Below are 24,889 nucleotides of genomic sequence, written 5' to 3'. Positions count from 1 at the left end.
GCAACCTCATTCTTGGTCATGTAACATGTGCGCAATTTAGCAGGCAATACCACTGTAAATGCTGTAATTTTCGTTTTTAACTATCTGTCTGGATCATTTATGTTATTTCCATTTATAAACAATGAAACCATTTAAAGTGTTGCTAACATATGTCAATGTTTCTCGATGAAAAACAAGGTTGGGTTACTCCGAATAACAAATGTTTACTTAACATAATTCCACTGAAAAACACGTGTCGTAAATGCCCATTATACTTCTTGTTTATTTTATACAGTTAATCTATATAGTTTTTTATTGATAACTTGAAAAGTTACCCAATTGCTTAATTCAAATTAACACCACAAGTATTTGTTGATACGTAAGAAAATTCTAATTATTTCAGAGTTTAGCAAAAGTTTCTAAAGCATTAACAGATTTTGTCACGTTACACGAGGGGGTGATCACTATGTATGACAATGATAAAGGGTTGTCATTAAATTTGCAATTTCATCCGTCACAAAAATTTCAAAGTTCGCTAATAAATTTTATTAGTTTGATGATGAACAAGAAGAAAATGTAGGTGGTTAAATAGAATAGTCTTTCGGTGTCCAAACTTCCCTTATCAGAATCTTTTTTCCGATATTAAAATTAAACTTCTCTGCTTTTAAAAACCATTTTAGTTTTTTTTTTCCAATTAACTTATCTTATCCATAGTCATCCAAACGGTATTTTCATGTCGAAAGGTATATTTTTTATTTTTAGAAAAAATTATATATAGTTAACGCGTAATCAAGCCACCTTAATCAGTCAAGAAAATAGTTCATTTCCACTTCAAAAAATATGGGCCTGTGAAGCCCACAGGCACGACCCTGATGGGTGCCGGCCCAAAGAGTCGGGCCAGGCGGCCCGCCCGATCACCCGACCCGTTTAGCAGACATCCCGATCCGCCCGCGCAAGCCCGGACCGACCCGACCCGAGAACCGACAGCGACGCCGTTTCGCCGCCCTCGCCGCTCGCGGAGGAAAGGCCGAAAGGGAGGAAGGAATACACTCGCTCTCGAGCGCACACAGTCTCTCTCTCTCTCTCTCTTTCTCTCTCTGCAACAGCAAGCTTTCTCTCTCTAGAACCGTCGGCCGGCGCTTTGCTCGGAGAAGGAGCGGGAGCGAGCGCGAGCGCGAGCGCGAGGGAGGAGGGGGAAGGTGAATGATGGCGTCGTCATCGGGCTCCGGCGAGGCGGCGACGGAGAGGAGGGGGATACCGGGCGCTCAGTTCGTGGAGGACGTCCAGACCTACCTCGCCCAAGCCGGCCTTGACGCCAACTCCGCCCTCGCCTTCCTCCAAGAACGGTAACTCCCGAATCGCGCCCCTCGCTTGCCGGTCGTGCTCGAGGTCGACATGAATGCCGTTCCCCGCTCGATATAGGTCGCGGATGTCTAGGGCTTCTTTTTGATTCCGCTAGGCCGTGTCTTGGTCGTGTAGCGAGTCTAGCACGCGCGGATCGGTTTTGCGATGCTCTGTGGAAATTGTCCTGTATAGGCAGCTGGAGATGCTGGCGAAGGGGGAAGATGTCGTTGAAATTTTGGAACTTTTTTTTTTTTTTGGTCCTTGTGGAGTGGTTGTGGTGATTGGTGGGATGATGATTGCAGGCTGCAGCAATACAAGCTGGTGGAGATGAAGCTCCTGGCTCAGCAGAGGGATCTTCAGGTGTGCTGTTGCGTTTCGCTCCGTTAGTTTTGTTATCAAAAGCCCTTTGGAGTGTTTGTGTATCCTTTCTCATCTAGTGATTTTTTTTTGTATTGATGTATCTGCTGCAACGTTCGGTGTTGAGCTATAACTTTTGTTCTTCGTTTTCTTCTTTGTGCTGTTGAATACCACGGACCCTATTCCTCCTGTCTGCCTGTGTGCTGCCGCCGACCTTGTTTATTGTTCTTGTCTTTTTTTTTTTTTTCGTATAGTATAAACCAACGGAGTGTTGAAATGTTGTGCAATGGTTATTGTGGAGGTGGGTGTGCGCGTGCCTAGGAAGCACGGACACTCTCTGGGGGCCTATGTGTCGGTGTCGGACACGTGTTGGACACCGAACTCGGCCGGCACTCTTTTATTTATTATTTATTTATTTGTGGAGTTGAATCAAATTAATTTGATTGAAATAATCATAAAAATGATAATTTATCATGTATATATAAAAATATACTTTTAATATACAACGTGTCCCAACGTGTCGGAATTCTCTATTTTTTGAAAAATGCCGTGCCGGCGTGTCATGTCGTGTTGTGTCACGTGTCGTGTGTGGGTGTCGGTGCTACTTAGGTGCGTGCATATGCTGGTAGACCTTTTTCTACAACTTTCAAGCATTTAAGTGTGCAATTTTTTTTTTGTTGATGCTTAAGAGGTATGAAGACTTGATTAGAGACATTGATACCAAAGCTTCAATCATGATGATGGTTTAGTTACAACAAGAAGCTTGTTGGTTCTGAGTTCTTTCCTTGATAATGCATTGTCTATTCAATATCTTACATATTTCATTAATGTAATGGGCATATCCTCAATTATGAAGGTTTCTACACTCACTTGCTGTTTTCTTTCTCATAAATTCTTTATTTAGTTTCTGTTTTTCTAGTTCAAATTTAACCTCTTCTCAAACTCGAGTAAGATTTACTTTTCCCCTATGAGATTGGCTTACTCTTGCAATTACTTTGGTCTAATATAGAATAAAAAGTCAATCCAAAATCCGGGTGAGCACCTCTTTGATGTCTCACAATGAATTTCTCTTTTACATTAACGCGATAGATCTGAGTGCACTTGGTTCTTTTTTCCCACTATAATCCTTGGTGATCTTGAGCATTTTGTTAGCATTTTAATGTTTACTTTGTTGGCATGATACATTTTTATTTGTCTTTATTACTATTTTATTAATTCAATGTCTATATGTAATGCCAGGCAAAAATTCCTGATATTGAGAAGTGTTTAGACATAGTCGCTACTCTACAGGCCAAGAAGGGTTCTGGTGAGGTTTGTTGTCTCACGCAACTCATACTATTGATTATGTAAACTAGATTTTGGGGGAATTTCGTCTTTCTTTCCACAAGTTGATAGGGAAGTTGTGGTTATTTGCTTTTCTACGACAAGCTGCTTTTCGATGGAGTCCAGTAATTTGGTTGAGGGGTGCCCAATTGATGTTTAAATTTGTGATGAAATTGCGAGGTTTTGAATCTTGAAAATGATTGCAGTTACCGCAGAGAAAATTAGATCAAGATGTTCACATACAATTAGAATGAAAAAGATACTTTCCTTCTAAAATGCTTGCTTGGCCCATTTATGGAAATATAAAAAGGCTGATGCACATCATTATACAGTAATCCTTGTTTATGCTCCCCATGTTAGGAAATTTTCTCATCTAAAGGCACAAGGAACATGCTCAAGTGTTGCATCTTGCTTGTTATACCTATTTATCTTCTTTATACTTTATCACATAAGATGGATATATCATTGAAAAACGTTGATTTTATCTCCCATAATTGGCGGTCATGCATTGGGGGCTTTCAATTCTTGTCTTGAAGGAGTGGGAATGATCTGCATTTAGGTTCTTTTCAAAAAGGAATCACTTCTGCGGATCTTTCTCTTGTCTTTTGAGAAAGAGAGACAGAGACTGTAGGAAGAGGTATTGTTCTGCTTGTTATTCTAGTTCAGATCCCGGTTAACGGTATAGCAAAAAAGCGACAAAAGGAAGGTGGAGATATATCTAAGGTCTGTTTGTTTCGCGAAAAATGAATCATCCGGAAAACATTTTTCAAAAAATGATTGTTTGTATCGCTTACAAAAATGAATGAACAAAAAATATTTTCATCGTACACGAAAATGTTTAAACATAAATTGTTATCGGTAATGAAAATAATTTTTATTGACTAATTATTTCAAGCGATACAAGCGAACATTTTTACGAAATTTTTTTCCAAATCATTCATTTTCTACGAAACAAACGGAGTCTAATCATAAAAAGTGTAAAGCATAATGTGAAGTCTAAGCCATCTTCCCGTAATGCAAGAGAAGACTCTCTTATTTCCATATCTACTACACTAACAGAAATGTCGAGATTTGGATTGGGTATGATTCAATTCCATGGTCACCACGTCTTCACTGCGACTTTTTCGACAGATCCAAGGAGATATAGTCTGATGGCAACATGTAAGTAGGTGATCTGTGGATTCTCATTGACTTTACTACAGCTAGTATCTGTTTGTATGCATCCTTCTTCTGTTTCGTTTTTTCTTTTTGTATATTGGCTATTTTCATTCACTCCCAAGGCAATCTCTCACGGGGATAACCTGTGGTGCCGAATGGTCCATATGATTTTCATCTTCTATGCAGCTAATACCCCCTCCCCTTCTTTCGATAGAGTCCTTCCCTGTCTCTTTAATACCAGCTATCTTGTGGAAGAGAACTAAAATTTGGCAATCTCATTTTCTTCTGGTTACCAGTCTCTGCATAAGTGGTGACTTCTTCATCCGATACTTTCTGCCATCGACAAAGTTTCCTGCTCATGTGCTGTAATTTCCATATCTCTGCAGTGGGCAAGAATCTGAGAGATTTATCCTACACCATTATTCCTTTTAAAACATCAACTATGAGGTAGCCCGGCATTTCAGCCTCTCTGCCAAGATCCCTCCCTCCCTCCCTCCCTCCCTTCTCTCTCTCTCTGTCTCTCTCTCTCTCTCTCATACACACACCCAAACACATGTACTACTATGTGCTGCCTCCATCTTTCTTTGCACTGAGGTTTTCTCCATCAAATAGGTTACAACCTTTAACCCTCTGAAGGTACATAAACAATGGTGTGATATCTCTCTCAATATGAAAATCCAGCATTTGAATTGATCAGTCATTTCAAATTGGGGCACCTTGATACAACGGTTACTTCACCACTCCATTCGACCACAGAGATATCCTCTTGTTGAGGCTCTAGTTTATTCCGTACTTAACTAGGAACCTGCATAATGACTGAAGCAAACTGGCTTGATCTGAAAGGGTGCTCTATACCAAAGTGACCCTCCCATTTTTCGCAGTCACCTTTTCAACCTGCAAGTCTGTATTCAGAGAGCGCAACGATTGGATCCCAAAATTTCTTTGGGCACTGAGTGGGAGGCTTAATAGCAAAGTAACCTGCGATTGAGCATGTCATTATGTGTGTGCTTCGATTATATATTTCTATTACCGTAAGATTGAACCATGGCGTCAGTATTGGAATTTAAGATTGAAATTCAAGCTGGACACTTTTCGGTGTATGTATTTTAACTGAGGATGCATAGTGGGTATCTGACAGACTCATGCTGTTGACTGTTGAGGCTTTTTTCAAAGTAAACTTGTTATCTCGCAAACAGATCATATTTTTCCAATCCAGAGTTCTTTCCCGTTTTATGCCCTAATGTTCTTTGTATTGTCATGGAACCCACCAATTTTTTCCTTCGCAGTTTCTCTTTTTCATCTGGAATTCTTGACAGTCTTATCAGTCATCGTTCATGTGTGATGTTAACAAAATTTCTCATAATCTTATTATGCTGGAAAATTTGCATGTTCAACAAGCTTCTTGCTCCTCGATGGACTCTTAGCTGATCATATCACTCCTTTTTTCTTTAACAAAGCTTAGAGGATACGCTGGTCTAATTCTTGCCATACTAGGAACTACTTATGGTGAGGTTGACATGATGTGGAATATTCGATTTCTCTTCTTCTTCTTCTTCAGAAATGCACTTCTGGAAGCAATTTTCCTCATAATTTAGGTTTGGGCTTTGTAGAGCCCATGTTGATCTCAATAAGTGAGAGGTGGTTTTAGATTTGGACACCTGAATATCTCCAGTAATATTTAGCTAGTTGCTTTGATGTCCGTAGGTCCTATTAGAAAGCGAACTGGGGTGGGATTACTGTATTGGGCTTTAAAACCTAAGACCATCTCAACTTCTATGAGCAAAGGGTAACAGGCACCAAATTGACTGGTTTTTATGGCTCTTTATTTTGGATATAGGCACTCCTTGCTGATTTTGAAGTCTCTGAAGGCATATATTCACGAGCTCGCATTGAAGATACTGATTCAGTATGTTTATGGCTGGGAGCAAATGTTATGTTGGAGTATTCATGTGAAGAGGTCGTACTCGAGTATAAGCAATGTCCCTTCTCTCTCCAGTAATGATGTCGAGTATCTTATTTAGTGCATAAAAACTTGTTGCAGGCCACAGCTCTTCTACAAAAGAACTTAGAAAACGCTAAAGCAAGTTTAGAAGTTCTTGTTGCTGATCTACAATTCTTAAGGGACCAAGTAACAATCACACAGGTACGTCAGAATTATTTGGTAGTTGGAGGTCCATGTTTGTTTCAAGCCGTTTACTGTCAGTTTGGGGTAGGTCAATATGGTTGAACTACTGCTGCTGTATTTTTATTATTGGCTTGAGGCTATAAATTGTGAAGACATGTTAATTTGCAACAGCCTGGAGTATATGGTAATATCGCACAGCTCGTTCTGGGACCATATTCTTTAGTTTATCGTGGCAAGGCCCTTGGAAATTTTCTTCTTTTTTTTGGGGTAAACAGCCCTTGAGAGGTGAATTACTCTTTGGCAGGTTACGATTGCTCGTGTGTACAACTGGGATGTTCACCAAAAGAGAATCCGTCAAGCTGGTGCTCCTGTCAAAGACTCTTAAAGGAATCTTTTCAACTCGAATCATGGTAGCAGAATGTGTAATTCTATATGAGAGTACAAATTTTACAAATTTGATCTCCCATTTTCAACTAGGTGAATGAACTGTGTATTGCTTTGTGATCGTATGGTTAGATTTTGACATCAAGTGATTTTGGTTAGGTTCAGTGAGATTTACTGCATTACAAAAAGCTTGTCATGTAAACGATTTTGATTGAGAACCTCTTGGGCTTGAGTTTTCACTTTTTGTATTTTGAGTTAATATATGGTCCATCTATTTGGTCTCGCTTCACCTTGATTATGTATGTTTAATAAGAACCGATTCACATTTGAATTCGGGGAAAAACATGAACCTGCCTGAGCTCCATGTGAGATACATGTCAGAGAGTGATTTTGAATCAAGTGACTTAGTGCTGTAATTTGGCGGGTCTCTTGTTGTCAGACCTTACCTTATCTTAAACCCTTAAAGGCTCATGGATCTTGGAGATTTCTAGTTTATAAGAGCAATGCCCTGGTATGGTCTGCTTACAGTGTCCATATATTGTGACTGATTGCAAGTGATCAATGAAATAATTGGGCCATATTCAATAGCCCAATATCAGTTAGAACATATTGAAGATCGATCACGAAAGAAGAGACTTGGGAGAGGATTGTTCAACCTTCTGAAATTAGATGACGCCACAGCCACTTGCGGTGAAGTCTACTGGGAGGAGATCAGGAGATCATGATAGTTGTGGAATTGAAGAAAGCTAAATTGCTGTTGAAGGAAGGCATCTTGTACTGTTTATATAGAGTTTTGAGAGCTAAATTATCTTTTCTTTTCTTATTGAATTTTGAGATTTTATTAACGATGGATGGGACGATTAAGTAGCTTATTTGCTTCGGCGGTTCCAAGGGCTAAACCCCTTTTGTAATTAGCGTGCTTGGCTTTGTAAGCTTAAGAGGAAAATATCAAGGGAAGAAATAAGAGGATTAATTACACGGAATTCGCTAGGTGATTATAAGGGCATCTACATATCAAATCATCCTTATGCATCTATAGAATTTTGAGAAGTGTGGACTATGGATGAGATGATTTAAGTAGTTTTACCTAGCACAGCAGTTGTACGGGTTAAACCCCTTCTCGAAACTAGCTTACTAGACTGTGTAAGCTCTCTAACAAGTCTTCTTCAATGAGTGGTCTCCTTGCATTGAGCTCAACTTGATCGCTGTCTTACACTATGTAGAGATAATCACTTACCAAAAACTTAAAATTGAGATGGATTGGTGAGTCATCTTGGAATTTAGTTGATAGATAGATGAAGAAATGTAATATGCAGGCCCCTATAGTTCCCTTAATTGCAGTGGTTTAGAAGCGGCGTAACCTGTATAGTTTTCTCGTGTCATGAAAGCACAGATGGAGAAATGTAACCTATCAGCTTATTACATATTTGATAGGAAGCGACTTTGTCTGTTCCTTTCACAAGCTTCTCGATGTTCCTTTGATTGAATTGTGGCTTATGACCCTAAGAATACATAAAATCAAGTTGAGAATTTTTCATTTTTGGACCATTGTGAGAAAACCCTCTTCTATGTTAACAAAAATAATTGTTGTCAGAATGTTGAAATTGTTTTCCCTTCTTGCTGCTCTTAAAATTACTTTCTTGACCAAAGAAAGCCGTCCCGTGTTGAATTACAAGGGAACTTTTATTTGTGAGCAAGCTTTGCAGTTGTGAAATTAGGTCAAAGAATATTGGCATTGGAGAATTGAACATAGAGGTTGGGAATGAATCATATTGATCACCTAAGCCATTCAAAACAAAGAGACCATTTTTTTTGTCCTCAAGGGGACATCCGATAGCAGATAACTCAATGAAATATTTTTGAAAAGCACCAAGATACTCGTGAGGAGATGAAAAAATATCTTTGTGACAATTGACAATTCTGGATTTGTAGAAAAATTGAAACTTCACGTTCCTCAAGTACCTTGGCAAAAACATTTTGTAAAGCTAACCACAACTCAACAAGTGTCTTCAAGTCTACTACTTGAGCGAGAACTTCTTCGGAGAGCGTCGCAATGATCCATTCCAGCAGAAGACGATATGACATTCTCCTTTATAAAAACTCTAGATTTATCACTCCTTCTGAGGCTTTAGCTTTTTTCTGGAATCAGAGGGAGTGACTATTGTTGGACTCGGCATCTGGAACTTGCCATCAATGAATCCTAATAGATCTTGACTTTCAAATAGTGCAAGCATCCAAGCTCTCCAGCAAGAGTAGTTTGTTTGTGCCAGTTTTAGTGACGCAAAATTGCTAATGTTCAAAGACGAGGAATATGGATACTTAGGACTGGTGGGAGCCATTGTTAAGGATCGATTTCCTTTGAAGATAAGCTCTAATACCATAAAAGAACAAATATGTTTGATTCTTGATCTTATCATACAATTGTTGAGATGATTTTCATTATATAAAGATATTACAAATATTACACTTCGTAAGGAAACAATACAATAATGAAAAATAATAAATAAAGATATCATTATATTACAAGAGTTGTCAATCCCTTGATTCTAGCATTTTCAAGAATCAAATTGTGATTTTGACCGATATCTCTGGATTCTTCTTCATTAATTGATAAATCAATGCATTTATTAAAACATGTCCACTCACGACCTTCTTTCAGGGCAACTTAATTACTCTCTTTCCACGTTCACTATCACCTCCTTCACTATATTTGCTTCAACACAAGTGACGCTCAATGATTTCTAGTGCATAAAACAAAGATCATTGTCAAATCACAAGTAATGAACACCACTGTTCTCAAGAAGCTCAACCTCATCCTCTTGTTAACCATCGTGATATCGGCATTTGCCGTGTCTGGCTATTTAGTCCACACCATCAACCAATTGGGCGATGGCAAGGCCCTGAAGGTGCACTGCACCTTCGACCTGTCGACGGATATGGGCGAGCAGACCATCGCGAATGGCGGTTCGTATGAGTGGAAGTTCAGCGAGGACGCGACCCACACTACTCAGTTGTTGTGCGACGCGAGCACGCCCGAGGCTGACGTGCTTCACTTCGCAGCATACGTCCAGCGTAGGGACTCGTGCATCGACGATTGCGATTGGAAGTTCACTAGCGGCGGTGTTTTCCAGTTGGTCGATGGGCGGTGGGAGTTTTACATCTCCTGGCCTAACTAAGAATTTATGTTCCTTTTTTGGAACATAATGATTGTGCCTTTTCTTCTCTAATGGTGGTGATTAATAAATTCGATATTGCTGTTCGAAGTTGCGTGTTAGTACTGCCATTTTTTTGAAGAATTTCAGATATCTGAACAGTTAGTATTTTGTATGTTTGGGAATTTTTTTTGAAGAATTTCAAATATCATTAGTATCTCAACATATCAGCTCACACTCGATTGGGCCCTCTTGGGCTCGTGCCATTAATTGGACCAACTGAATTTTGGGTGGGCCTAGGCCCAAATATTTTAAGTGGTGTTGGCCTTTGGTTGGGCCAGTGGGCTTTTGGGCCACACGGGGCCATTCTATTTTTTAGAAGGGTTCATTGTTCAGTGACTGTTTTTGGCCCAACGGTTGGTCTCCATCAAACTGGAAAATTACCAAAACAGTCTTAAACCTATTGTAATTGTGTCAATTTAGTCCTAAATCTTTTGCAATTGCGCCGTTTACAGTCCATTTGGCCAATTTTGGCCGGTCCGACGACAAAGGCAAGAAGGAAAGGAAAAAAAAAGGAAAGAGAAAGGAAGATCAATAAAAAAAATTCAAAAGAATAAAAATATTTTAAAAATTACCACGTCCGTGTCAGCCAACAAAAATTGGTCGAATGGACTGAAACGGTACAATTGCAAAATTTTTAGGATTGGATTGACAAAAAAAAAGGGTTTAGGACTGAATTAACACACTTGTAAATTTGTAATAGGTTTACAACTGTTTTGGTAATTTTCCTTCCATTGGACCAGCAAAATAAACTCCCAAATGCTCTATAAACTAGGGGCCCCCTTCTCTCATTCTCACCATTCATCACTCTCTCCCAAGTTCTCATCATTCTTTTGCAAATTTTCAATTTCTCGCAAATTCCCACTTTCTATATATGATTTACTCCTTCGTTGGAACTCGCAATGGACCCCAATTGCTCCTCAAATGGCGACGAAGAACCTCCAAGCTCGAGGTGGCACTACTTCGAATCCTTCACTGATCTTGGGATGCAGGACACTCCCCATGTGCCTAATTCACCCAAGAAACAGCAAGAAATGCAATACTGACGACGAGATGATTCAAAATTAATGTCGCGCAAACCCCTACCCTCTACCTCAAAGATCAATAAACCACAATTAATGTCACGCAACCTTCGAGGTGAAGATCATCCGTTATTTGGTGAAAATTCAAAATCGGTGGGGCACAAAGGTAAGTGTTGGTAAAACTCCTAGTACTTTGGTGTTTTCAAAACTATCATTGGTTTTACATCTACCGGATGATTGCAGATGTTCTTCATGATGAATTGATGATAATTTCAATAAGAATTGATAATATCGATGGTTTATGTAAAGTTCGGTGTTGGAAAACTCATTCCCGATTGATATATTCAAAACATATTCAAAACGAATTCGATTAATGCGGAAAACGTACTCAATAATCATCAACTTGTATCATCGATTATACAGGCATATCACATACCGAATATGCCCGGTATTGCCACAGATTAAATGCCACTTTGCACTTGAGAGTGACCTTCGATCTTCTTTCGTACTCACTTGCGTTCCGAAGAAAAACAGAGAAAATGTTACTTTCGAAGGGTGTGTTATTTCGCATATGAAAAATCACGTTCGTTTTCCTAGAGGGGGCTACTATTTATAGTAAGAGGCAAATAACCATCTTGTGGGCCTTTGTGGTTCATGGGCTGGGTTTGGCTAATCTTGAGCGGTCCACCCATTATGCCTTTCACTCGGTGAAGAATTCCCACAAAGATGTAGGCTATGACAAGAGGAGAACAAGTCAGATATGACGAGTGGTTCATATGCATTTGGAGAGACCAAGATTGATCATCAAGGTAAAGCCTTTGGATATTGGTATGCTCAGGAAGACCATTGGATAATAAATCACAAGTCGTTCCAAGAAGAATACGATTGATAGCATCAACGTAATATTAAAAGGGCATGCGCTACTATCAAGTGATAAGGAGCAATGAATCGTGCATATACTAATTCCTAGAAGGTGTCGTTCTATAATCGGGCAGTTTTGGTCTGTGCGTCAGACTGAATAGTTGATGAAACAATAGAGCAAATTCCATTTTGAGAAACCTTGCTTTTGTTTCTAGGAGCAAACAGAATGGACTGCCTAAACGTCGGCATTTGCGACAACTAACTCCCAACGGCTCTTTAGCTCTACAGAAGCATCTCCAACGGTTGGATTGGAGGGTGAATGCCTATATAAAGAGGATCAAAGCAGTTGGAAGTGGTGGCAGCGGTGGCTATTGAACCCTGAATTCCGGTGAAGAATGGCTGAGGATGGAGGAAGCCCCCGGTTGGACACCAAGAGGAGAGGACACCGCTGAGCAAGGCCGAAAGGGAGCCTAGAGAGTCTCGCGATTTGAGAGCTCTTGAATGGGTTGTGTCTCCATTATGACCGGCCATAGAGGGTTTATGTAATTGGATTAGCGCTAGAAGTGGACAGGATAGCTCACAATCGGATGAACAGAGTGATTAAAATGAGTTCAAAATGGACAGCTTAGATGGGGTGAGAAGGGATTAGGTGGCCAGCCATTCAAAGGAGTGACAAGGGTTCGAACGGATCCAAGGGTGAGGATAGATGAAGAGCGGTGGTCAACCGTTGGATTAAGCGACAAGCATTTGACGAGATGACAACAATTGACACCAGTTTGGAATTATCGCTTAACTTACTGTTCGGACCCTAAAATTTCAACAATCTTGTAAAGCATGTTCCATGGCTCATCGAACTAAATTTGAGCACCCAACACGTCAAATCCTAGACTTGCCTTACCTCTTGAACTCGGTTCGAGCTCTAAAAACGTTGGAAATTTAAGTTCGAGCTCACTTCCTATGCTTGAACTCCAAGAATCTTGGAAACGCCATTTTAAGCACATTTCTTCGTTATGATTGCCCATTTGAGCTCACTTTTTTCATGGCAAGTTGGATTTCGAAGTTCTATCTCATGCCAGGCCACTTCTCGAGGTCACCTCTAGTTCCCTGTATATGTACTAGTCCTAAAATGTAATAAAAATGCAAATGTAAATCTAATGCGAATTATGCAACATTGATTTTTTTGTTTAAAGTTCGAATTTGATCCCTAATTTCTCGTTAAATGAATGACTAATCCATAAGCCAAAATTAGGTGTCGACAATTGGGAATGGATCGGATGTCCATTGTTCAGACAATGGGCGTCCAGCCCACTTTTGGTCTGTTGGAGACTCTCCAGGCGGTCCTCGATGGTCCCTTTGGTATGTGATCGCTCTAGAATTGTAGAGGGTCCGCTTCGGGTCCCTATTTTAGCTCGGGGATAGGCTGAATGTCTACTGTCCAGGCCGTCTTCGGTCTGAACAGTGAGCGTCCAGCCCACTCATGGTCGGTTTCCGTGTCACCGAACCGGTACTCGGGCAATCCCCCATTGTTTATTTATCCGTTTTAGCATCACATAAAATATAGTCACACATATAGGAGTCACTTTTAATGAAATTCCAGCATTCATTGCATTCTCATATACATGAGTTTGCATTCACGTGTCTTTTTTGCAGAAAAGTAAAAACAGAGATGTCGACTATGTATCGATTTCATTCATAACGTCTTCCGGCTCAGAGTAATTTAGATGTGTTGTTGAAGCCAACAATTGAATAATAAAATAGACAGAATAAAAAAATTAATTTGACACGAAGTTTACGTGATTTGGTGTCGTAGTGACCTATGTCCATAGGGAGAGCATCAATATATTCCATTATAGACTAAGTGATACAACGGAGATTACAACCACACTCAAGTTACTCAAACACTTTCGGTATTTTCCAAATCCCAATTACACTCAATAACTTACGCAGTATTTAGCTCCACAATTTCTCACAAAATAATCTTTCAATCTTCTGAAGGAATCATACACAAATCTTATCACAAGATTTTCATAGCTTGAACACCGACTCCACGAATGTAATTCACAAGTTCCCTCTTACCTTCTTGGCACACCAAGCACTCGGGCCCAAAGCGGCGCTTCAAGTCTACTTCAAGAAAAGAACATCCCCTGACTTGTCTCACGTGTATATCTATAGTAGTCAATATAAAGCCATTCGTCAAGACCCACTAAAAATCGACCACAAAAAGAAAAAGTCCCACTAAAAATTTGTGTTTTTTCCTTTTCTGTTACCATCATGAATTAGACTTCACCGAATGTGGAAACATGATTTCCATGTATTTTCCTTCATTGACACATGTTGACCGAGTCCAACCTGAAGAAGGAAAGAAAGATGCTCTTGATCGCCACATCAATACGGAAACAATTTCTGCGTTACGTATTGCTCGACTTTGGACGTACGTTCACAAAATATCCAATTCGGAATATATAGATATCCACAAATATTAATTAATCTTGGGTCAAGTTTCGTTTATCGAGCTCAAAATCTAGACATATTGTAACAAGATGTCATCATCTCTTTTTGATTACGTGTTTATTATATTCCAGCATTTAAGTTTAATTTTATTTTATATATATATTAAGATAATCTCGTCGTATTAATATATAAAAACAGTATAAAAAGAAGCACTTTGATTACGTTTAGGGCTTTTTCGCAGTACATTATAGGATGAGATTAATTTTTGTTATTGCTAGTGTCGTCATATTGCATTTAGAATTTATTTCTCATCACATAGATTAGGAAATTTTCATTTATTAGACTAGTGCATTTTTATATTAATTTTTATTATGCTCACAGGGTCCTGTCCCAGGGGTTTATAAAAGGGCGTTGTGTTATTTTGTCCGATACGGCTTGGGTTGCCTTTTAATGCTCTTTCTTTATCTTTGGCTTCATCATCGATTGTTTAAATTTATTGTAAAAAGAGTATTTATGCATGATAATAGAGATTTACATGTTTAAGAAATGAAAAAACGAAAAGACATTGAATGAAATAATATTTTATTAAAAGAGAAAAGGTACTGGTGATGGGCATTAGACAAAACCCACGTCCAAAATCTCTGGTTCGCCAAATTAGGCGAGCTCCCGCTCCTTACTTGGCTCACAACCGGCCTATAATAGATTTGTGGCAACTCTGATCAAAATTCATCATATATTAAAAGAGAAATCAACTTGTGGTCGATAGGTTTGGGAGAGCCTTATGAAGTGTAAGCGCCACATCGCAAGAGAGTTATATGTCTCTGCCTAGCAATTCATTAAATTCTCTCGAGGTTCACCTGGGCTGGGCCACGACAACATGCATAATCATGACGTGTTTGATTAAAATGTAATATTTCGTTCATAATGCAATCATCAAATTTCATATCGCAAATCAATATTTAGAAAATTAATCCATGACATTCAAAGAATGGATGCAAATTTTTCGAAAAATGGGGTCGGTTTTACAAGAAAGTCATTCTTTTTATAATATTGAGAATAGTTATTCAAAAAATATCACAGACATGGAGTCTCGGTACATGGACTGACCACGTTCGAGGACTCCACTCATCCATTTCGTCGGACGATTTCCCTTAGCTGCCTTTTTGGTGCGAACTTGAATTGGTCTTTTTAACTTATGAAGGAAGGCCGCAGGTGACTTCCAGGCAAATGGAACACAACGACAAAGTAATCATATAATTAAGTCGTCCAATACGTCCAACATCTAACTAACATGCAATCATAAAATTTCCAAGACGACCTCCTATTTGGTACGAGTCCGAATGGCTTTTTCTGTTTTTTTCAACTTGTGAAGGACGGCCGCAGGTGATTTCCGGGCAAATGCAGCGAAAGTGAGCGGTCTCGCTCTGTTTCTTTAGTGAGTTGTTGTAAGATGAAGACATGATCAGTGACTGCTTGAGTCTATAGAATTGGGACTTACACAGTAGAACATGTGTTTACGGGCGTGTGAATTACGTACGAGCCATCTGTTTCCATATGGCCAATGTTGTACTCCAGCTAAAATTAACGTCTCCGAGACGACCTCCTCCCCTTCGAAGACCTTGATCAATTATTGCCTCAACTTAACCTCCTATTTTGTGCGAGTCTGAATGGTCTTTTTTACGTATGAAGGAAGGCTGGAGGTGACTTCCAGGCGAGCGTAGCGGAAGTAAGCGAGCGATCTCACTCGGTTGCATTTTGTCAAGTTGTTACAAGGATTAGACTCAGACTTCCCCAGTCACTGGGCGGACTGAATTCAGAGATCAATCTCTCCATTGTCCTCACGGAATGAAGAGAAAGAGGGAGGGAAAAGAAACGGAAATGGCACCTTCGACAAGCAGTAGCCGTGATGACGGATCAGGGAGGGGCTACGAGGTGTTTCTAAGCTTTAGAGGGCCCGACACCCGCTTGACCATTATTGATTCTCTTTACAATGACTTGATCCGTGCGGGGATCCGCACTTTCAAAGACAACGAAGAGCTCCGATTTGGTGAAGAGATTGAAGGCAGCCTCTTGCAAGCGATCAATGACTCCAGAATTTACATCCCCATTTTCTCAAAAACTATGCTTCAAGTAAGTGGTGTCTCCGTGAGCTAGCACGCATAGTGGAGTTATCAAGTGATAATGATGAGAAAGTGATCCTCCCTATCTTCTACGATGTGGATGTGAATGATGTCAAGCTTAAGACTCAGTTATATCGGAAAGCCTTCCGAAAGCACAAGAGTGACTCCTGGAAGGATTTAGCAAAGGAGTGGAAGAAGGCTTTAAGAGAGGTTGCCAAAATTAAAGGAAGGAATCTAAAAGATAATGGGTATTGTTTGCTTTTCCATTGACTTTTTTCTTATTGACATTTTCGATTTCTTGTTAACAATTAGATTTAGGTGGCTGCTGTCCAACCTTATGTAATGTATGGTTGGAGTTGACGCAATGAGGGAGCTAGAAATTTTGCTCAGAGGGCGAAGTTGTTTGCACAAATTGACTTTTCACTTTTAAGATCAAGTTTTGATAACAATTAGTGTTAAGGTATATCAACTTAATTAATTAATCCATAATGCCAAAAAACCAAGATATCCATGAAGATCTAAGATTTGATAAAATAGTAAGGCCATATATGTGTGAAAAAAAATTAAGTTTCTCAACTTCACTTGTATTCAGTACATAAAGTTAAGGACTTTGGGTGCAATTTCCCGACCCTATGCCTATAATGTTTTCCTGAAAAATTGGACTGAGTTTGATGTTAGATTTCCTTTTGTTAATTATACTAATGAAAGCTGAGGAAGAATTAGCCCAAAATAAGAGAGCTCAATAAGGAGCTTCTTTATGTGTTCCGAGCTATCAATGGTTGTAGTTAGTTCATACTTGTTAGTGTTTGATGTACTTTAGGGAGACGTAAAAATGCGCAGGAATCATAAAGAAATTATAGCATAGACTAAGGCTCCTATCGTTTCACGGAAAATAACTTCCAAGAAAACATTTTTCGAGTTTCCCGGCGTTTGTTTCACGAAAAATAAACTAGCCATGGAAAACATTTTCCCTCAATGGACAAATCACCTTCAAAAGCGAGGAAAATGTTTTCCTCTTTTTGAAAAGAGGAAAACATTTCCCCCCTCCTTCTTTCATCATTCATTATAATTATTTTATTTATTTATTTTTTAAATTCTAATTTTTTTTATTTTTTAATTATCTTTTTATTTTTCTTTTTTCTTTTTTATTTTTCTTTCTCTTTTCTATCTTCTTTTCCGGCTGGTTGCCGGCCATGGCAGCAGCTGGTGACTGGCAACAAGCGAGGTCGAGCCTCGCCGACCTCTGGCGATGTCGGGCGAGGCTCGAGCCTTACGCAGCTCGCCGGAGCCTTGCCACAGGCCGGCAAGGCTCGATCTCGCCTGTGGCCGATCGACGGTGGCCGGCGACCGGATGGAGAAGAAGAAGGAGGAGGAAAAAAAAGAAAAAGAAAAAAAGAAAAAAATTAAAATTAAAAATATTTTTTAAAAATAAAAAATTATTGAAATAGTGCAAGAAGGAGAATCTTTTCCATACCGAACAACAGAAAATATTTTCCGAGACTTTTTCATATTTCAGCCGAATATTGAAAAATTGTGCCATTTTCCAGTAAAATGGCTTCCCAGAAAACATTTTCGAAAAATGTAACATTTTTCGCGAAATGAATGGAGCCTAAGTCTATGCAATATCCAAGAACTTACGGCCAAGAAGAAGAAACCAATCCTTGTGGATTTGGTTTTGGCCTTATGGAATTCATATGCCTAGCTACTATTTCCCTTGAGGTAACCGGCTAATTATGGTCGCACCCCGGAGCTACACAAAAATAATAGAGCTTCTTTATAACGATAGTTTTACAAGCCCATAAGAGGAAGCTACACGTCATGGTTTTAATAACTTAACATATTGTTTACTCCACATTTCAAAATTACCAGTACTTTTACCAAATTAGTAACTCTAATACTCAAGGTAATTGCTTTGTGAGATTTTCTCTTTTACGTTAACCTTCAAACTCATCCCAAATGCTTGAAGAGATGATCAAGACGGGTTTATCGAGGACTTGATATTTAGCCCAATTTCTAGAGGTCTCGGTATCAGATATATGTGACAAGAAGAAACCAACTGGTATAAAAGAATAAAAATGAAATGGAGGATAATTATGAAATCTGTCCTAAATTAAAGTGTACTGATGTCAATTCAGTTTTAAACTTTTAGTTTTGCCAATATAGTCCTAAACCTTTGCGTGATATTCTACAACATTGGAATTTTATGTGAAGGTTTATGACTATATTGTTAATAGTAGAAAGTTGAGGACTAATTAGTATATGATAGAATTAAGAATGATTTGGTATATTTCCATGAGATGTAAGAGAATGGAATGGAATGGAGGTGCACAACCTGTTCAAACACAACTGCGCGTAGCACTAGTTAGGTGACAACATGCTGGAGCGACTTCTAGTCGAAGCCCAATTAGACCTTTAGTCACGAAATAACCTTTTCCCACCGTCTACTGGACCAAAGAACCCCGATTGCAGTAGCTTTCAATTGTGAATAAGGTCCCTCCTCCTCCTCTTGAATACATCTGTTTTTTCATTTTTTTTTTGTTTTCAAATGGCTCACGGCTTGAAAGATCACTTTTGTATGTTGGTTGCTTTTAAAGTAAATTACTTTAAACATGATGATGATCTTCCGTGCCACGTGATGCGTGCAAAGTTTCCATATATGTGGTTTTTGAATCAGAGATGGTTGCATGTTATGTATGTGGCAGCCTAGATGAACTTAAGAATCTCACGGTCAAAGAGGTTTCTAGTTTGTTATGGACTAGATGGACGGACGTGCCTGATCATTCGGTGGGAATTAAGGATCGGATGGATGAGATTATGAAGCGGTTAGATCCAGGATCTTTTGATGTGCGATTTATCGTGATTCATGGTATGGGTGGCATTGGAAAGACGACACTGGCCGAGGCTGTCTTCAGGAAAATCTCCCATCAGTTTCAGGGTCATTGCTGCTTTCTTAAAGATGTCCGGACCCATGATATAATAAACTTACAAAATAAATTGTTGTCCGACTTTCTCAAACTCAGTTGTACAAACCTCTCCTTCATTGATGAGGGGGCTGACGTGATCAAGACGAGGTTCCATGGTAAGAAAGTCCTCATTGTTCTAGATGACATCAACAACCGAGACCAAATCACGAGACTTGCTGGCGAGCCCAACTGGTATGGTGGGGGTAGTAGAATCATCATAACAACAAGGAATATTGAATTCCTAGTAAAGGAAGGTGAAGAGGACAATGTCCCAGCCTCAGATACTTCGCATTTTTCATTCTACACCATGCCGGAGATGAATTGGGATGATGCTCTTCAACTTTTCTGTGAGCGTGCCTTGGGATGTGCCAAGCCTCCACCTGATTACATAGATATTTCAGAAAAGGTAATCAATGCACTTGGAAGACTTCCATTGGCTCTCGATGTCGTAGGTTCCACACTCCGTGGAAAATGCCATAGTACATGGAAAAACGTTCTATATAAGTTAAAGAAGGTGATGAATGAGGATGTCAAGAAGAAGTTGATGATAAGCTACGAAGCATTGAACCCTAATCAACAACAAATTTATCTTGATATCGCATGTTTCTTCATTAATAAAGAGAAAACAACTGCAATTAAATATTGGGACGCAGTTTTTGGGTATCCCACCGAAATCGAAGTCAAGATCCTCACACGTATGTCTCTAATAAAGATCACGGACTACGATGAATTATGGATGCACGACCAACTTAGAGATCTCGGAAGGGATATCGTCCACCCAAAAAGCTGCAACATACGTCTAAGGGGTAGCAGACTGTGGTTACCCAAGGATGCCTTCCATGCAGTGCAGAGAAAAAAGGTAAACTTCTACCTCTAAATGTTTTCCTGTCCATCCATTAGTATCATTACCTTTTAAATCTAACTTCATGTCAAACCAACACCTGTACTCATTCGTTGCTACTTTTATCTTCTAGGGAACTAAGAACATAGTAGCGCTCAATCTTGGTACACCTGAACCAAATGCAACTTATAGATTTAAACACAAGGAATTTGGGAGGTTGGTCAATCTTAGATTCCTTCAATTGGACCATGGAAACTTCCAAGGAGACTTTAATGATCATTTCTCCGAGTTAAGATGGCTCTCTTGGAGCAATTGCCCTTGAAAATTCCTTGCTACCAACTTTGGGTTGGAGAACCTAGCAGTTCTTGAGCTTTCTGGGAATAACATTACTGAAGACTGGGGAGGATGACGTCAAATCAAGGTATGATATCATGATATACTTTTGCATTACATTTACTCTTCTTCTTTTCTGAGTTTCAACTTAATTGCTTTATAGGTAGCAAAACAGTTAAAAGTCCTAAAACTCATGGATTGTCCATTACTTAGAAAGACGCCAAAGTTCTCCGCAATCTTAGGATTGGAGAGATTGATTCTTAGATGCACTCAACTAGGAAAGATTGACTAGTCCATCGGCTATCTACAACATCTTGATTACCTAGAAATATTTTCTCAGGAACTGATAATGTTGCCTCACTCAATTGGTAATCTAGTGAATGTGAAGCATCTAATCTTGTCATGCTGGGAATTGCGAAAGCTTCCTGAATCTATTGGACAATTGGAGTCACTACTTGAGTTGGATGTCAAACATACTAGTGTGAGAGAATTACCTTATTCCATCGGGAACCTAGAAAGGTTGAAAATTTTTATGATCCCAAAATGGCTATTTAAAAAAGCTACCAGACTCGATTGGGAGGCTCCAGTCATTGGTCAAGTTGGATTTGAGTCTTTCATGCATAAGGAGCTTACCTGATTGTATTGGAAATCTCAAAAAGTTGAAGGCACTGAATCTGGATCATAGCCGCATAAGTGAACTTTCGAAAACCATAGGAATGTTGGAAAATTTGGAAGAGTTGAGTGCCTTATGCGAACACTTGGAGGGGGAAATTCCAAGTGAAATTGGGGGACTATCCTCGTTGAAAATTCTAGAGTTATCAGGTGGCTGCTTTAGTGCATTGCCAATAACCATCAATCAGCTTACAAATCTCCAAAAACTTAATTTATGGGATTGTAGGTCAATTCAACATTTGCCAGAGCTTCCTAAGAGTCTAAGGTCGTTAAGCTTTTCATTGGACTCACTGACCACAATCCCTAACTTCTCAAACCTAACCAATTTAGTTCATCTTGATATAAGCGGAACACTTGTACAAGCCAACTTAGAGGGGCTTTCGAGACTACGTGCTCTGAGGAAGTTGACCCTGTGGGTTGGAAAAATGACCTTGCCTCCAAGCGATTTGAGTTCCCTCTCTGAGCTACAAGAACTCTTTGTAAGTTATGTTGACCCCGATCTCTTACCAGGCTTCCATTCAGCCTTCAACAGTTGACTTTAATCGATGTCCAATCACCAATAGATTGGTCACTCTTTTCCAACTTGGAGAATTTGTCAAGGCTAATTATTGAAAGATATTCGCTAGGTGAGATTCGATTCGATGGATTTGGAAAGCTAAGGAGTTTCAATGAATTGAAGATGTTTGACTGTCCGTTGCTTAAGACGTTGCCCATTCTACCTTGTTTGAAGGAGATCCAGCATTTGTATCTACGCCAATTCCCTCAGCTAATTGAGATTCAGGGTTTGGGAGAATTGAAATTATTACGGACATTATGGATCTGGAACTGCAATTCCCTCAAAAGCTTAAACGAATCCGATCTATCTAATTTATAGAACCTAAAAAGATTGGATTTCAATCGGTGTGAATCACTGGAGAGCGTGTTGGGTGTGCCAAAATCTTGTGAACTCACTATAAGTTACTGCCCTAGGTTCAACAAAGATGGATAAGGTATGTATCATATGTTTGCTAATACTTTGCTTAATTAAAAGATTTAGGTGACTTAGCTGCCTTGTTCAGTTCATGAAATTGTTAATATGGAAACTTCTTAAGGTTATCATGGTGAGAAAAGGAATGAATAATTCCCTTTGATCCATAAAAATATTTAAGTAATGTCAGGTATAATAAGAAGGTATACAAAATTAGGTTTGACAAGAGGTATTTTGAGCAATCAACTAATTCAATTTTTCTCTACATCTTTTCTCTTTGATGTTCATCTCCAGAGAGAGTGAAATTACATTTTTCTTCTCCGTTTGTTTGCCATTCGTTCATTCTCTCCCATCTTAAATTACCAAACATAGTTATGGAAGATGTTGCAATTTGCCCGAGAAGTCATATACATTCTTGAAGTCTTATTTGTTGGGCTGATGACATGTCTTTTTCTTTTTCCTTTAATGCTTTGAGTTGGGTCTGGTAATTTGATGACTCTACCCATCGTCGATGGATTCAATAAGGCAAATGCTATAAGCTGGGTTGCTCACTTTTGTATCATTTTTGTTCCCTGCAGTTCCAGAGATTGAGCAGGGTTTATCTGATGCTACACAATCAAAGATCACTGTCAGCTTTACTCCACATTTGATGCCAATGGTTATAGTTGCAATTTTCATTCTTAAAGTTGAAGTTCTGCTTGTCCAGCTATAATTATTAGCTTTCTTCATTTATTTATGCCGAATCCTGGACTGCAGTCAACTATTCATGCTAAAATGTCTTCAAGTGTAACGGTGGGGATCTATTTGAGCAACTTAAAGTTGCTGGCTAGGCAAACTTTTTTCTTGCTAATAGCCTTATTCTGCTTAGGTATTCAATGGCTCAATGTACTAAGTATTAGCCTGAGCTTTTTTTTTACTGAAGTAGTTATTTTCAGTACTAATTAGGTTAATCAAAGTACATATTTATTTTAAAGATCTAGGTAAGTCAGTCAAGTAGTAAACATGTTAGGTGACTGAAACTTGAAAGATCCACGACTTCCTTTCATATTCTCAAGTGTGCTTCCCACATACTTCATGCTGTTTGATCGCTTAATTCACTTTATCATGCTGGATGAGGAAAATCTAGAAAAATTGTGTGCCTCAATGTGTGAATGCCTAGAGGGGGAAATTCCAAGTGAAATTGGGTTGCTATCCTCGTTGAGAATTTTAGATTTATCACTTTGTAGATGTAGTAGATTGCCGACAACCATCAATCGACTTACAAATCTCCAAGAACTTCGTTTAGCGCAATGTGATTGGATTGAACAATTGCTAGAGCTTCCTAAGAGTTCAGAGTTTTTAAGTTTTTTAGTTACATCACTGACCGCAATCCCTAACCTCTCAAGCCTGACCAATTTAGATTGTCTTGTAATGGACGGAAGTCCAGTGCATGAACCCAACATAGATTGGCTTATAAGGCTACGTTCTCTGAGGAGTTTGACCTTGGTTTTTGAAGGTATCACCTTGCCTCCCACCGATTTGAGTTCCCTCTGGCTACTAAACTACCTCTATATAAATTGTGTTAACCCCCAATCTCTTACTGGGCTTCCAGCCAGCCTTGAATATTTGATTTTAATAGATGTCCATTCACCGATAGATTGGTCACTCTTTTCCAATTTAGAGAACTTGTCAATGCTGTATCCCCCTAAATATCAGCTAGGAGAGATTCAATTCGATGTGCTTGAAAAGCTCTGGAAATTCGATGATTTCACAATGTGTGAGTGTCCATTGCTCAAGACGTTGCCCCTTCTGCCATGTTTGAGGGAGATCTCAAGTCTCTGTTTTTGGTGGAATTGCGTCAGCTATTTGAAATTCAGGGTTTGGGAGCATTGAAATTATTATGAACGTTATGTTTTGAAGATTGTGATTCCATTAAAAAGTTAACCGAAACTCGTTTGTCTAATTTACAGAATCTGAATATTGTGGAGATCTATGGATGTGAATCACTGGAGAGCGTGTCGGATGTGCCACACACGAAAACATCATGCTGTCTCGCTATAAAAGGATGCTTGAGGTTACGTGATTTTGATGGCCCTTACCAGCTCTACAGAGACGGATAATGTATTTATCATTTGTATGGCAAAGTCAGTCGATGATAGCATCTTTTTGCACCCAATTTGCGTGCATTTGAGATTGCTAAAACTTGGCTTAATTAAAAGAATTAAGTGACTGACTTACCTTGTTTAGTTCCGGATATTGTCAACATTGAAACTTCTTATGGGTTATCATGAATGGAAAATGAATGAATATAATTGTTCCCTTTAATCCATAAAATTATTTAAATAATGTCAGGTATACTAAGATAAGATGGTATACAAAATCTGATTTGAACAATCAGCTAACTCAAATTTCCTATACATTATTTCTCTTTAATGTTCATCTCCAGAAGAGAATGAAAATACATTATTCTTCTCTGTTTGTTTTCCTTTTCGTTCATTCCCTCTCCCATCTTAGATTACCAAACAGAGTTAGGGAAGAAGATGTGGCAAATTGCTTATTTTGCATTAAATGTAATGAAATATCTTGGAGAAATTTTAAAGTGCAGGGATTTATAAAGTGAGATCAATTAGTGTTTTCTATTATAAGGATGCATGTGTCACACTCGCCATAAACTTGATTAAAAAATCAATTTCTCCTCAAAAGACTAGGACCATGAGAATAATTCCATGAAAGCTAGATGAATTTCAGCTTAAAACTTGATAAAACGTAACCTCAATTTGAACTCAACCTTAATGAGA

The 24,889-nt window shown here is 39.0% G+C and overlaps 2 protein-coding genes and 1 pseudogene across 3 annotated transcripts; all 3 read left to right on the top strand.

Moving 5' to 3' along the window:
• The first annotated feature begins 1,140 nt into the window (after positions 1–1,140).
• LOC130135949 (prefoldin subunit 3-like) lies at positions 1,141–6,959 on the top strand. Of its 2 annotated transcripts, XM_056305855.1 has the most exons (6): positions 1,142–1,325; positions 1,626–1,683; positions 2,920–2,991; positions 5,999–6,118; positions 6,203–6,304; positions 6,591–6,959. In XM_056305855.1, the coding sequence occupies exons 1-6, from the start codon at positions 1,183–1,185 to the stop codon at positions 6,669–6,671; spliced, it is 576 nt and encodes a 191-aa protein (XP_056161830.1). In that variant the 5' UTR covers positions 1,142–1,182; the 3' UTR covers positions 6,672–6,959. The 2 variants fall into 2 exon arrangements, with proteins under 2 accessions (XP_056161829.1, XP_056161830.1); XM_056305854.1 differs by lacking the exon at positions 6,591–6,959 and having other exon boundaries at positions 1,141–1,325; positions 6,203–6,570.
• Positions 6,960–9,450: 2,491 nt separating this feature from the next.
• On the top strand, positions 9,451–9,846 carry LOC130135977 (S-protein homolog 3-like). The gene has a single exon (XM_056305893.1). It carries the CDS (start codon positions 9,451–9,453, stop codon positions 9,844–9,846), a length of 396 nt encoding a protein of 131 aa, XP_056161868.1.
• A 6,041-nt stretch (positions 9,847–15,887) lies between these two features.
• On the top strand, positions 15,888–24,613 carry LOC115662536 (disease resistance protein RPV1-like; annotated as a pseudogene).
• Positions 24,614–24,889: the final 276 nt, after the last annotated feature.

This window comes from Syzygium oleosum, unplaced genomic scaffold (assembly GCF_021117445.2).
Source record: "Syzygium oleosum isolate NSW1041296 unplaced genomic scaffold, Sole_v2.1 Sole_v2.40, whole genome shotgun sequence".
Classification (NCBI taxonomy): domain Eukaryota; kingdom Viridiplantae; phylum Streptophyta; class Magnoliopsida; order Myrtales; family Myrtaceae; genus Syzygium; species Syzygium oleosum.
This window is presented reverse-complemented; position numbering and strand designations above follow the sequence as displayed.